Here is a 13676-nt window from a genome sequence, read left to right on the forward strand (position 1 = left end):
GGTTCTTTTTTCATGAAAATTATAGAATGAACTGTTCCCATATTCTTGACTCTACGGTATTCCTAATTACTGTATAAACCAGACCCACAAACCCAGCCACACTGGGCTCAGCGTAGTATCTGAGACTGCAGGAAAAGTGGCGCTCAGTCACAAATCCACTTCCCCAATCCTGGGACCAGTTGGGCAGCTTGGGCTCTTTGAGGCCAGCAAAAACTGCTACCTCCAGTATGTGGCCACTGGAAAATAGTGGGCTCCAGTCATGCCCCCAGCATCCACTGGACATTTCCCATGTCTCTGGGGATTCCTGTTCCATAGTGGAGACTAAACCATCGTTCTCTTCCTGGAGCATAGCTGTAACAGTAGCAGAATTCTGCACACAGACCTCGTATGTTTTATAGAAAACTGTAAAATACTTCCTCTTTCAAAGCACTTTAATTTGAAATAAGTGAAAATTGCTTTGGATAATTAACAATTGTTCTCCAGAGTCCCCATAGTTCCATCAGAAGGCTCTCTCCATTTCAGAGACAGTAAAACTAGTGAGGCATGTCGGCACAGTATTTTCCTCCTGCAGTTTGAAGGTATTACAAGATACTGAACTGGTCACATCAGAGTCGCACGATACATAAAATTCCGCTGACTGGAGATGTCTGCTGGCTTTATTAGATTTTTCTTGGATTTATGATATATTCTGAATCTGCCAACTTTTTAGAGCTAACTATGACAAAATTGCCTCGCACTGAGGTTATTCAATATGTTAAGCATCTGCAGGCCCCAAAGTGCACAAATGCTTGTGCTTCCATTGCCCCTTAGAAATTTACCCCTCTGCAGTCAGAATTCCACATGCCAAGGTCTATTTTCTCTTTTTTGCAGCACCTACAGGATAATATCCATATGTGATAATATGGCTCCAGGAGTTATTGTATGGAGTTGTTATTACAATATGGTGGCCATATTGTAATAACAAAGTGCTCCATAAACATTCCAGCATGGAAGAGAGAATTTCTTGCCAAGAGGAGCATTTGCAGGTCTGACTGTTAGAAGCAAGCTCCATTTCGTACCCACAATTTTGTAGGCATAGATAGCTTCAGCCACAGATGCAATTAGATGTCTGTCTGACTGTGAACTGCTATTCAAGTTTGTATTTTGCGACTAACTTTGTACTTAAGCCTATGAATAGGCATTTTTTTAATGAACCAAAGTAAGTAAAATAAAATTCCTGTATTTTCCACCACTGAACTGCAGATACAGAATAGACACACAATCTGGCCCTGAGCTCCCTGGTATGCACATAGTCTGCTCCCTTCTCTGCACCCAACCAGCTGTGCAGAGGAAGGTGAGGCGGTGAGACCATAGCCCTGCTTCCTGCCCTGTCCTCTTGGGAGATTTGTATTCCCAAGTCACAGGATCTGTCTCTGCACTCACTGAGCCTGAGTCTCACTAGTCCATTTGTGGGGTGTCCTTGTGTCTCTTGCACATCTGTGCCAGGGTTGAGGTGCCATGATATAATTAGCACATAAAATGCCCTCTTCCATTCCCTGGCATACGCAAGGTCTTGTCTTCTGATGCATAAAAACAATAAATCAAATGCTGTAAATCCATAAATCCATACTGGACAGTTGTTTCATTAAATAATGAAAGAGGTAAACTAGAAAACAGCATTGTATCAGTCATCAAGGGTGAGGTGATGCATGTGATAGAGAAATTTTAAAGTAACATGAATCCAAAACTCTGTTGAAATTAGACAAAATAGACTCGCTCATATTAAATCAGAAAGTGTGTCGCATTGGCAGGGAATAAAAGAAAACATCTGGATAATTACTGTAGCTTTTCCTGTCGATTTATAGATACATCATAATCTTTGCATTTGATGCCATTTGGGCTGCAGTCCAATCAAAAGCTGGCTCAACAGATTGTATATTAACACCAAACCTCTAAATATCACAGAGGTAGTTAATTTGAGTCTGGAACAACATCCTGGCACATACTGTAACTTGACAGTAACATTACAATAAAACAACAGCGGCCCTGTAACAGTTTTATACTCCAACAGACAACCCAACTTTGTAACATTATCTGATAAAATGAGAAGAAAGTTGCAATAAAGTGCCCACTTCAAATTTATGTGTCCTCTAAATTGCCAGTGATAGATCTTGTTCTCTATTCATTGAGGTCTGTTATAATTGTAACTTACAAATTACTCCAACAAAACGTGGTAGCAAATGTAAAACGGTCTATGTAATCATGTTATCTCTTCAGGCTATTTGATTTGTATGATAAAGGATCCACTGGGATTATAGCAGTGTCTGTCAGCTGTTTACAGTTTTAATCACACTGCCACATATGTACTTTTTTAATCCTGATGAGATGAAAGCAATTAAATTTCACTTTCTGTTTCCTACTAGCTGTTGTCAGTGCAGGCCATGGACTGCCTGCTAAATTTGTGATCCACTGTAATAGCCCGGGCTGGGGTTCGGACAAATGTGAGGAACTGCTGGAAAAGACAGTGAAGAACTGCTTGGCTCTGGCAGATGAAAAGAAGCTGAAGTCAATTGCATTTCCTTCAATTGGCAGTGGCAGGTAAGGTTGTCATGCAAACTTATTACCTAACTTGGTGTGGGTCAGATTTTCTAATGCAGCCCTGTGTCCTCCAGCCCTTACTTGGGCATAACTCCCATTGCTGCAGTATTGATTTATTCTTGTTCACTCACTCAGTTCCGATCTCTTCAGTGAAATTGCCCCTTGCTTGTAGTCTAGTTCAACCAGTAAATCCCAAGTGAAATACTCTAGTGACTCATAGTTCAGACTTGAGCAGGTTTAACAGTAATCCCTGCAGAATCATGAAGTACGCAAATACGTTCAAGTGAATACAATGCATTTTTATGAGTGCATTCAAATATTTAAAATTAACACATTTTAATAATCTAACAAAAACATGAAAAATAAACATGAAGAAAAGGAATCTATCTTACCAAGGTTTAGTGTGTAGTCAGCACCACTGCGAATATGTCGTATGATAGAAACAAGACATGGCTTAGTGTTAGTCTAAGTATCGGCAGTCAAACACCTAGGGTATGTCTACATGGCAGTAAAACACTCGGAGGCCAGCCCATGCCAGCTGATTCGGGTTCCTGGGCTCAGGGTGTGAGGCTATAAAATTTCATTGTAGATTTTTGGGGCAAGCTGGAGCCCAGGCTCTGGGACTCTCCCCCTTAACCCTCCACCCCACCAAAGGGGCTCTATTTCAGTGGGGAATTGATTCCTGTATATCCTTCATACAGTGTAAAGCACTGTTGGAGCCTTTGGAATAATTTGCACTATAAAATGTAAACTATCCCTATCATTTTTATTGAAACAGAAGGGATATACATCGTACCAGATTTAAATATACAAGTTAATAGCTCATACAGAAAGAACATTGGCATATGTCACTTTAAGAGGATGTAACTATGCAGCTTCAAGGAGACTTTTTGTGGAGAACAATGTTTATGCAAAGTGTACTGCTTGACATGGCAGTCCTTACAAAACAGAACATGGTATTTTTTTTTCTCAAGTGGATGACTTACAGAAGCTGTTGTTACAAGGAGTGTATTGCTGTTGAATAGAATGAAATCCCAAATAATCATTCCATTCACATTCAATTCTGAGCCTGACTGACTGACGGACAAGATTTTGGGGTATATTCTCTTGGCATAGGCATGTAATTCTCACTGAAGCCAATGAAAAGGTTGGGGATTGCAGCCTTCAGAACATGGGAGATATAAACACTTGGGTGTTTTCTTTAATTCAAGTGGGTAAGTGGAATGTAATTAATTTCTATGAAGGAGAATATATTCATTCTGTCTCTACTGTTTTATAAAGTAAAAAGTTTTTTTTAAAAATAAATAAAGATTTAAGGACAACAGACGCCAAAGGCCGCACATGCACACAGCTGTTCTGGTACAGACATCTGCCAAACAGACATCACCCAATAAACTCACGTAAACAGCTTCATTTTCTTTTATGGCTGAGGAATGGGATTATGTGAGGGCAGTTACAATAAATCATTTTGTACTTCAGGGGGGAAATAAAATCGCTTGCTTGTAGCAGTCAGATGCTCAGCTAGGGCCAACCTGCAGAGAGCACAAGTCGGGGTGCTGTGCAAAGGTGGCTTAAAGCCCTAGGGAGAACCATGAGGGAGAGAAGTTTACTAGAGGTACAGTGTGAATATAAAATCACCCCCTCTGAATGGGGTTTTATTCCAGAGGCTCTGACTTTAATCTGTATTGACACCAGTTTGGCAAAAATCTCAAACTGCAGTTTTACAAGAATTAAGCTCAAAATACAAATAATGCAACGCTATACAAGTAATTCCTGTTTTCCCTGAAAGCCCTTAAACTGGTCTCTGGTCAGCACCTCACCCCCCCAGGTCTCTCTTTGCTCTTTCTAACACGTTGACCCTAAATAAACTCCTTTGGATCTAGTAAGTTTGCAGACGTGAATGCCTCTCTGGTTATTATTATTTATTTGTATTATCATAGCACGTGAAAGCTCCAGTCATGGAGCAGGACCCATAGTGCTAGGCACCATACAAACACCAAACAAAACAACAGTCCCTGCCCCAAGAAATTAAGTCTAAATAGAGGTTACAATCTAATCCTGGAGCTCTCCTAATCCTAGGAATTAAGTCCCCAGAGCCCTGCTTGTATTCTCTCTTGGCATCTAATTGAGACACCATTGGGGTGGGGTGCAGCAGGATTCCTGGGTCGTGCCAAAAATTGTACACTTTATCACACTCCTTTGCTCCTGGGACTAGTCTGCATAAGTCCCCCTACTGTAACCCTGTAATAGAAACAGCATGAAGGCCCCTCTAATTTATATCCGGCTGAAACATCCACAAGGGACCAGAGAGGGAGCTGGGGAGTGGTGGAGTACAGAAGCATACTGGCCACATGTCCTGTTCTTTGCTAAGCCAACAGCAGGGAGGGTAAGTGGTATAAAAGCTCCTATGACATCTGTGCACCACGATTGGGTTGTTCCTACGTAGGGTGCGCCTCAGTAGGACAGCTAAACTAGCTTTAGGAAACCTGTTCTAATAAGAGGGGAACAGCATGTGCAATTTCATGTCATCAGTTTTGAAATATCCCAGGTTTACTACAGGCAGCTTGAAGAATAAAACAGTATTTATTGTCCAGATTCAGTGCAGGTATAATCCAATGAATGCTAAGTGATGTAGCATCTGTTAATGCCACGGGTGAATTTGGCCCTATGTCTTCAAAGTGCTGGACAAACACTAATTCCCAACACTGTTGTGCAGTTTGTAAGTAAGGAGTAGTATTCCCTTGTATTACTAGTAGGTGAGTATCTTAGTAACGCCAATACTACAATTAGGCTTGGAAGGATTAGATTTTTATAGGTAAATATCGATAACCGATTTCACCCTAGACACACAAACCGACAAAAACAATTTGTATTGATGGTAATTGAAATCTATAGATACGTGGAATAAGAAAAATGCTGCTTGAGAACTTGTTAGAGTTTGATTTAAGGCTAGTTACTTTGTATATTTTGACAAAAAAATCAAAATCTAATTCTGCCAAGCCTAACTATGATGTAAGCATTCTCTCTGCTTAAATGTAAGAGTGGCTTTAAAAAAAATAAAACCTTTTCTTTACTATGTAAAACTTTCTTAGAGGGAAAAAACCAACCTTGTTTCCTTAGTGCCTGTCCTATTCTCATTAAAGTCAGTGGCAAAATTTTTAGTGGTGCAGATTTTTGACCCTTTCCTAATACTTTCTGAAAGGCAAAAGTAATTTAAGAGCCTAAATCATTGAAAGTCAGTGGGCGATTTTGAAAATTTTAGTCATTGTCTTTTTCCATGTACCAAGTACTGTTGTTCCCTATAATGCATGTCTTATACAACAGAAAGCACTATGCAGACACAGAGCAGGCGCCAAAGCCCTTGTCTAAATAGACAAGGTGGCCAAAGGTGGGGAAGAGAAGCGGGTACAGAGAGGTGAAGTGACTTGCCCAGTGGGCACCCAGCGGGTCATTGGCAGAGCCACCCTTGACTCTCAGTCCAGTGGCCTGTCCGCTAGATACGCTGCCTCCCCACAAGCCATCTACCCTCTCTTAGCAACCACAGTAAATGAGGGCCTTGTAACTACCCAAGTGCCTCAATCTTTAATCAGCCTGTCAGGAAACAAAGTAATGCAGCTGTAGATGCTTTTCCCAGAAGTGGCAATAACTTCATGGTGGCAGCTGTGGGGCTGACGGTTAGGAATGAGGAGGCCCAGATGTTTCTCTGAAACCAAACCGTCAGAGTGAAGGAAACCCTAACTTTTGTGCTCAAAGGCCCCTACTCCCTCCAGCAATGTTGTGGGCCCACCCACACCTCTCCAGTAATTGGGATAGGACAGATACCCCCATAATCACAGAGGCCCATGGCCTGCCATAATTTGTTCTGCCTCCCACTTTTGTGGCCATGAATGGGGTTTCTTTGGCTTTACAGTCTCTCTGGTTCCAGTGGGGAAGGGCAAAAAATCGCTGAGATAGGAGGTGGAGAGCTCTTTTTGCAAACTCTCATTCCTCCAGCACTGTACCCCAGCTCAATGGTATGCAAGGATGAGAAGTGGGTAGTTGGCTCTTTGCAACAGATTAGTGTTTTTACAAAGTGAGTTGAGCTGTTGTGTAGGCATCCTATGTGGCCTTCCAAGTCTGCAGAGTCCAGACGTTCACAGAGACATTCTTCTGGGTTGGGCCAATTGTTTCCAGTGGAGCTTAAAATGTGAGTTGCTTTTTGTGTATATTTCCCAATACAAGATGTGCAAAAGACTTGTCACATATTGTCAGCACAGCCAACATTCAGATCTGTTATCGGACTGCTGCAGTGTAACTAGGTGGTTGCATTTTTATTTTATTTTATTTTTTGAGACAGGAGATTTTACAAGTTTTTTATAGAGCCAAATGGCTTTCATAAAATAGATTGGGTTGAACTGGAATCCCAGATATATGGAAGAGGATGTGACCTGGAGTGGGGCAAAACATTTGTTTGAAATCTGTAGGATAATTCTTGTGTAAAAGTATTGAACACCTGTGGCTGGTCAGTATAATTTTTACAGTTTCCTGTGTCGTGTAAATCTTTAAAAATACTTCCTCCATGCCATTCAGCTCCTTTCTTTACTTCTTCATTTCTTCTGTTCCCTGTCTCATCTGATTAATCCAGCTGCTGCATAGTTACTATGCACAACTGTGTTTACATTAGGAGACCGTGGACCAAATTCAACATACTTGATGCAGAAGGTTCAAATTACCTTGGCTTCAGCCAGCCAACCCCCTTTTGCCTATCAGAGAGTCACCCAAGTAGAAAATGGTTTTGCTGCTGCTTTCCATGAGTTTTCTGAAAACTGGGCATTTTCAGCCCTGCTACTTCTGTAATTATAGAATTAAGGAGACAAGATAAGAGGTGATGTTTAATTTAGATGAACTAGTCTCTCACACTTATGACCTTCTCGCATTGTGTAACTTACGTGGCTTTAACTCTGAAGTTCAGAGGGGCCTCATTAGGCCTCCTATCTGGCAAGCAAAAAGTATAGTAAGTATCCTTTATACCACTTAAACATCACTGTGAAATTCTCACAAGGGACTGGGAGTCACAACTATAGTTTCTGTTCCTGGGCCTGCAAATATCTTTATACACAAACAGCTTTGCTCAAGTCCTTTGGATCTCTGTGACTCGGTATGCCCATCTGTTAAATGAAGATAATAAATAACTTCTTCACTGGGGTCTTGTGAGGCTTAATTCATTAACGTGTAGAGAGATTCAAGATCTTTGGATGAAAGTGCAAAGGATTATTGTTTTATGAGTATTTTCCTCCACAAACGTGTTTTTAATTACCAGTGCATTTGAGCTCTATGTCTCAATAGCTAAAAAACAGTTAAAACCCGAATTCCATTTGGAACTCACACACTGTTATTTTGGAGGTTTAATTACCATACGACATACAAGAGATTTCCCAGATATTGTTTGCAAGCTGCAAGGCTAGTCTATCGAAAGCTTTCTGTGCAAGTCTTTCTTTTCTTTTCTTTCTCTCCCCTAGAAATGGCTTCCCGAAGCAAACTGCTGCCCAGCTGATCCTGAAAGCCATTTCCAGCTATTTTGTGTCGACAATGTCCTCTTCAATCAAGACAGTGTACTTTGTGCTCTTTGACAGCGAGAGTATAGGGATTTATGTGCAGGAAATGGCCAAGCTAGATGCCAACTAAGCCTAGAAAGCTACAATACCAGCCCTCCTCCTACCCATTCTCTCCACCCCCTGTCCCCAGTCCTTAACTCATTGTGAGGCAGAGCACCCCTTATTTTAAATTTTGCTCCTATAGGGGAATAAAGTTTTTTTGTTGTTGTTGGTTTTCTTTGGTTGGTTTTTTACTTTCTAAAATGTTTTTATGTTGGCACTGATGATAGTTGGCATTACTGCTGTTAATGCACTGTATTCCAGGCATCGTCTGATTTTTAGTGTAATCTTGGAGATTTTATAATTTTATTTTAATGAAGTATGGATTGATGCAGAGCGTTGTTAGCAGTCTGTAGTCTTTTACTTGTGGAAGAAGCCGGCAAGCCCTATTTTGTAACTGTGTTGTGGTGCTTTATCAATACATCGCGTGGCGTTTCTTTCATTTTTTTTTAAAAAAAGAACACATGCTACAAAACTAATTTGTTTGTTTATTGTCTTAATGATGAATCTGGGGGGAAAAACACAACAAAAAAATCTGTCGTCTTTAATTATATTTGCAATTTGGGATTTGTGTGAATTGATTTAGTAAAATGTTTGAACTGTTACCGTTGGTGTGTTTGAATTATTTTTTAACCCTTTGTTTGATACACCTCGACGGTTTGGGGGGATGGAATGGGTGACAAAATGCACTGGACTTCCATCCAAAATCCAAACCAGAATACTTCAAACCTGGTGCCCAAAGGTGCTGAACTCCTGCAGTTCCCATTGACTTAACTGCACCTTGGAAAATGAGGCCTTTATCAATTGAAATAAGTGGTATCATTTTCTGGTAGGTGCTTCAAAAGTTTCCCATGCAGTACCTGACTTCATTGCTTTTTAGTTTGAAAGTCAATAGACGTTTAGTTATCAATAATATTTCATCCAAAGCATGCTGTTATAACTTTTTGACGCCTCCACACTGTTCCCATGTGTTTTGAAGGTAGGTGAGTAATTTGTTAATCATTGGTACTGGATTATAAAAATTGATATATAGGATCCAGATTAGCTTCCAAGAGCTAATACTAGCCTGTTTTTATGTAAAGGGTTTTGTGTTTCCCAAATACAAATGAATCCTTGTATTATTAGCCCACTTTGTATTTGGTTGCCATATTGTTCACAAAGCCCAAATCAGATCTGTGTAAAAAAAAATTATAATAATAATTGGAGATATACCAATCTCCTAAAATTGGAAGGGACCTTGAAAGGTCATTGAGTCCAGCCCCCCACCTTAACTAGCAGGACCAATTTTTGCCCCAGATTCCTAAATGGCTCCCTCATGATTGAACTCACAACCCTGGGTTTAGCAGGCCAATGCTCAAACCACAGAGCTATCCCTCCCCCAGTCTTACTTTACAGCAGTCATTTGTACTTTGGGGGTGGGGGGAAGTTTCAAAAGTTATAAGAAACCTATATTTCATAGGACTGCTAGCCTTGTTCAGAAGTTTTTCCTTTGAAACCTTGTGCTCATCCCGTCTATCTCCTAGACAGAAAATTCATGTTTACTCTTGTTCAGAGAATTATATTTGCTGATGAAACAGATTCCTTCAAATTCATTCTGACTTGATCCAAAAGCCCATTGATAGAATGACTTACTGTCTTCAGCGAACTCAGAATCCAATCCTGTTCAGAATCTGACTTTGAGTAATTATCAGATACATCCGATTTATGGTCACGTGACCTCTGTTGAGATTGTTTGTCACTGTGTGCTTGTAATTCCGATTGTACAGAAGTGTTACAAGGTGCAGAAAGAATAGATAAGTTTTCAAATAAGAAATGATTAAGCAGACAGTGGGGCTGTTTGTGATTTTTTCGGGGGAAGGGGTGTGGAGGGAGGGAATAAAGTAGATAATAATTTGAGCCAGAGAGAGAGAGAGTTAAAAGTTTAGTTGTCTTTTATCTTTCCTTAAGAGTGTCATGCCACACATTCCTGAAGGAAAAAGATTGAAAGTAGAAGTGAAAAAAATCACTTAGACCGGTATAGGATTTAAATAAAATGTTTTTTTTACTGCAGTCACATTAGAATCTAATCACTGAATTCTAGAACTGCATTTTGCACAAACTCCACTAGATGTCACTAAAAGGATTGAAAAATAAGTAAAAGCATAAAATATATTTGATGTAAATGTTTTGCTGCAGAGGAATAAGCTGATTTTGTCAGTGCGGTTCACATGGACTTTAGGTATATCTGTGACTTCCCATAATGCAGATGAGATGTATATGCTATGTGTACAACTCAGATGTTTACATACAGATGTAAAGAAAATGGATCTAGACTGTTCTCAGTGGTATCAGATGACAGAACAAGGAGTAATGGTCTCAAGTTGCAGTGGGGGAGGTTTAGGTTGGATATTAGGAAACACTATTTCACTAGGAGAGTGGTGAAGCACTGGAATGGGTTACCTAGGGAAGTGCTGGAATCTCCTTCCTTATAGGTTTTTAAGGCCCAGCTTGACAAAGCCCTGGCTGGAATGATTTAGTTGGGGATTGGTCCTGCTTTGAGCAGGGGGTTGGACTAGATGACCTCCTGAGGTCCCTTCCAACTCTGATATTCTGTGATTCTGTACATCAAAACTTGTGTGCACCGTGCTATTTACAACATCCACAGTCTTTTCTTTGCAGTTTATATATAGTGTAATGTTTAACACCAGAATTGTTGACTGATTTTAGAACAAATGTCATTTCCAAAGGGTCACTGAAAAACACAAATGTTCCATTCAGCACATCCAACTTCAATTAGAATTCAGATAGTTTCAAAACTGCTTAAAATACCTCTCCCCTTATTGCTCCCCATCGCCAAGTGTTGAACCAATATATACTATTACTTCTACAACATCAAGGCAAGTACATGTTTTTCTGTTTGTTGAATAAACTGGAATACAATTCAAATTAAAAAGGCTAGTTTGTCTTTGGCTTTGAGTCTAATACACTTACATTGAGTACTCCACAAGCAGTCCTGTTATTTCAGTGCAACTGTTTGTGAAGTCAGGTAGTCATCATCGTGAGAATGGGAATCATAATCTGGCCCATTGTGAATTATGTTAGTGATGATAGCGAATCACAGTGGAAAAAGTCCTAATAGGCAAATGCCCCATCTCCATGTGAACAGAAAGTTTCTCCCTTGAAAAACATTTTTCATTGTTTTGTCTGCTTTAAAAGAAGTCCCAGATAAAATGTCTTCCACTACTTTCCTTGGCAGACAATTCCACAGGTGAATAGATTTCCCCTCACAGGAAGTTTCTTTAGCCTAAATTCTCCCTTTTCTTTAATTCCCTCCAACTAATCCTAATTATGGAACCTGATGTTGCGCTCATTGAAGTCATTAGGAATTTAGACATTGATTTCAGAGGGGCAGTACTAAGCTGTGTGCTCCTTTGTATCAACCTAGATCTTTCCTCTTCCATGAATTTATTCTCAGTCATGTCAATAGAAATGATCAGCCCATTTGAAATAGGCCCAACAAACGCTAAATAGTTAAAACTGATTTGGTAATTTTATTACTTCATATTTTAAAGGGACAGTTCTTAACCCAGCATGCATCCAAGTAGCTGCCTTCCAGCCTCCACACAGTTGGTGTCCAGTGCACTCCCATTCTGTGGATGGAAGTGGATTAAAATTGGATTAAAAACTGGCCAACTGGTTGGTCTAAATGTCATTGTAAATGGGAAATCATCATTGCATGGATGTGTTTCCAGTGGGATCCCACAGGGACGGGTACTCTCTTTACTATTGTTATCAATGACCTGGAAGAAAACATAAAATTATTGCTGATAAAGTTTGCAGATGACGCAAAAATTGAAGGAGTGGTAAATAACGAAGAGGACAGGTCGCTGAGTCAGAGCAATCTGGAACACTTGGTAAACTGGGCACAAGCAAGTAAGTACGCATTGTAATATGGCTAAGTGTAAATGAATACATTTAGGAACAAAAAATGTAGGCCATACTTACAGAATGGGTGCTCTAGCCTGAGAAGCCGTGACTCAACAGATTCAGGCAGTCATGGTGGATAATCAGCAGAAAACATGATGTCCTGGTGCAATGCTGTTGTCAAAAGAGCTAATGTAATCCTTGAATGCATAAACAGTGGAATCTCAAGTAGGAGTAGAGAGGTTATCTTACCTCTATATTAGCTTGGTGCAATGGCTGTTGGAATACTGTGCTCCGCTCTGGCGCCCACAATTCAAGAAGGATGTTGATAAATTGAAGAGGGTTCAAAGAAGAGCCATGATAATTATTAAAGGATTAGAAAACATGCCTTATAGTGATTGACTGAAAGAGCTCAATCTGTTTAGTTTAACAAAGAGACGGTTGAGTGACGGGGTAACAATCTATAGATATCTACATGGGGAACAAATATTTCACAATGGGCTCTTCAATCTAGCAGAGAATGGTATAATACAGTCCAATGGCTGGGAGTTGAAACTAAACAAATTCAGACTGGAAATAAGGTATACATTTTTAATGGTGAGAATAATTAACCATTGGAACAATTTACCAGAAGTTGTGGTGGATTCTCCATCAGTGACTAGTTTTAAGTTGAGATTGGATGTTTTTCTAAAGAACTGCTCGAACAATGATTTGGAGGAAGTTCTATACAGTGTTATACAGGGGCTCAGACTAAATGATCACTGTGGTCCTGTGATGGGGCAGAGTGGACCCGCACTGGTACCTCAGGGGTTAATCCTTCCTAGCAGAGGAAGCCACGCCCGTGAGGCTCTGCTGGGCATGCTCCAACTGGAGAACTGGTATAAAAGCCTGCAGAGCTGCTCAGTCTGGGCTGACCGCTGGAGGGGAAGGAGGCACACCGCCAGCTCCTGAGAACAGACAGCCTGCGCTCCAGGATCCACAGGCCAGCCAAGTCTGGATGCACCCTGATGCCCAGACAGAGTACATCACAGGAGGGGAGCAGACAAGAGGAACCCCCCGAAGCGGAGAGCCCATTGTTTATGGTAGGAAGTGACCCAGAAGAACTTTAGAGAAAAATGGTGTTAGAACCACACAGACGCTCAGCATGTTTTGGGCAGATTCCCACTGAGCTGGTGGCAAGGGAAACTTGCCATTATCAGGGCCCTGGGTCGGGTCCCGAGGGAGAGGGTGGGTCTGGGTCCCCCTACCACTCACCTGCCACAGGAATCATACAGATTCTGGATGCTAGGCCATGCTACCCTGTCTGAGAAGGGTGATTATATGGACGCCAGCCATTGGGCCGTACTGCTCCACGGCAGGGAGCGATTTATATAGACCCTTGCCATTGGGTCACACTGCCCTGACACTTGGGTGAGTTACATGGACTCCGGTCGCTACACCGCACTACCCTGCCTGCGAGGGAAGAGTTATATGGACTCTGGCCATTGGGCTGCACGGCTCCAACACTGGGAGTGATTTATATGGACTCTAGCTGTTAGGACACGCCAGCCCGCCCAAGGGGTG

At 41.0% G+C, this 13676-nt stretch overlaps 1 protein-coding gene across 4 annotated transcripts in view; it reads left to right on the forward strand.

Moving 5' to 3' along the window:
- The window catches only part of LOC127055465 (core histone macro-H2A.1), a 76368-nt gene extending 67553 nt beyond the window's left edge, over window positions 1-8815 (forward strand). For all 4 annotated transcript variants that reach the window (XM_050962450.1, XM_050962451.1, XM_050962452.1 and 1 more), the window contains exons 8-9: window positions 2403-2577; window positions 8076-8815. In XM_050962450.1, the coding sequence (XP_050818407.1) occupies window positions 2403-2577; window positions 8076-8241 (341 nt within the window). In that variant the 3' untranslated portion in view covers window positions 8242-8815. The remainder of the gene's footprint in view (window positions 1-2402; window positions 2578-8075) is intronic.
- The last annotated feature ends 4861 nt before the right edge of the window (window positions 8816-13676 follow it).

The sequence above is a fragment of the Gopherus flavomarginatus genome, chromosome 7, assembly GCF_025201925.1.
Source record: "Gopherus flavomarginatus isolate rGopFla2 chromosome 7, rGopFla2.mat.asm, whole genome shotgun sequence".
NCBI classification, from domain to species: Eukaryota; Metazoa; Chordata; order Testudines; family Testudinidae; genus Gopherus; species Gopherus flavomarginatus.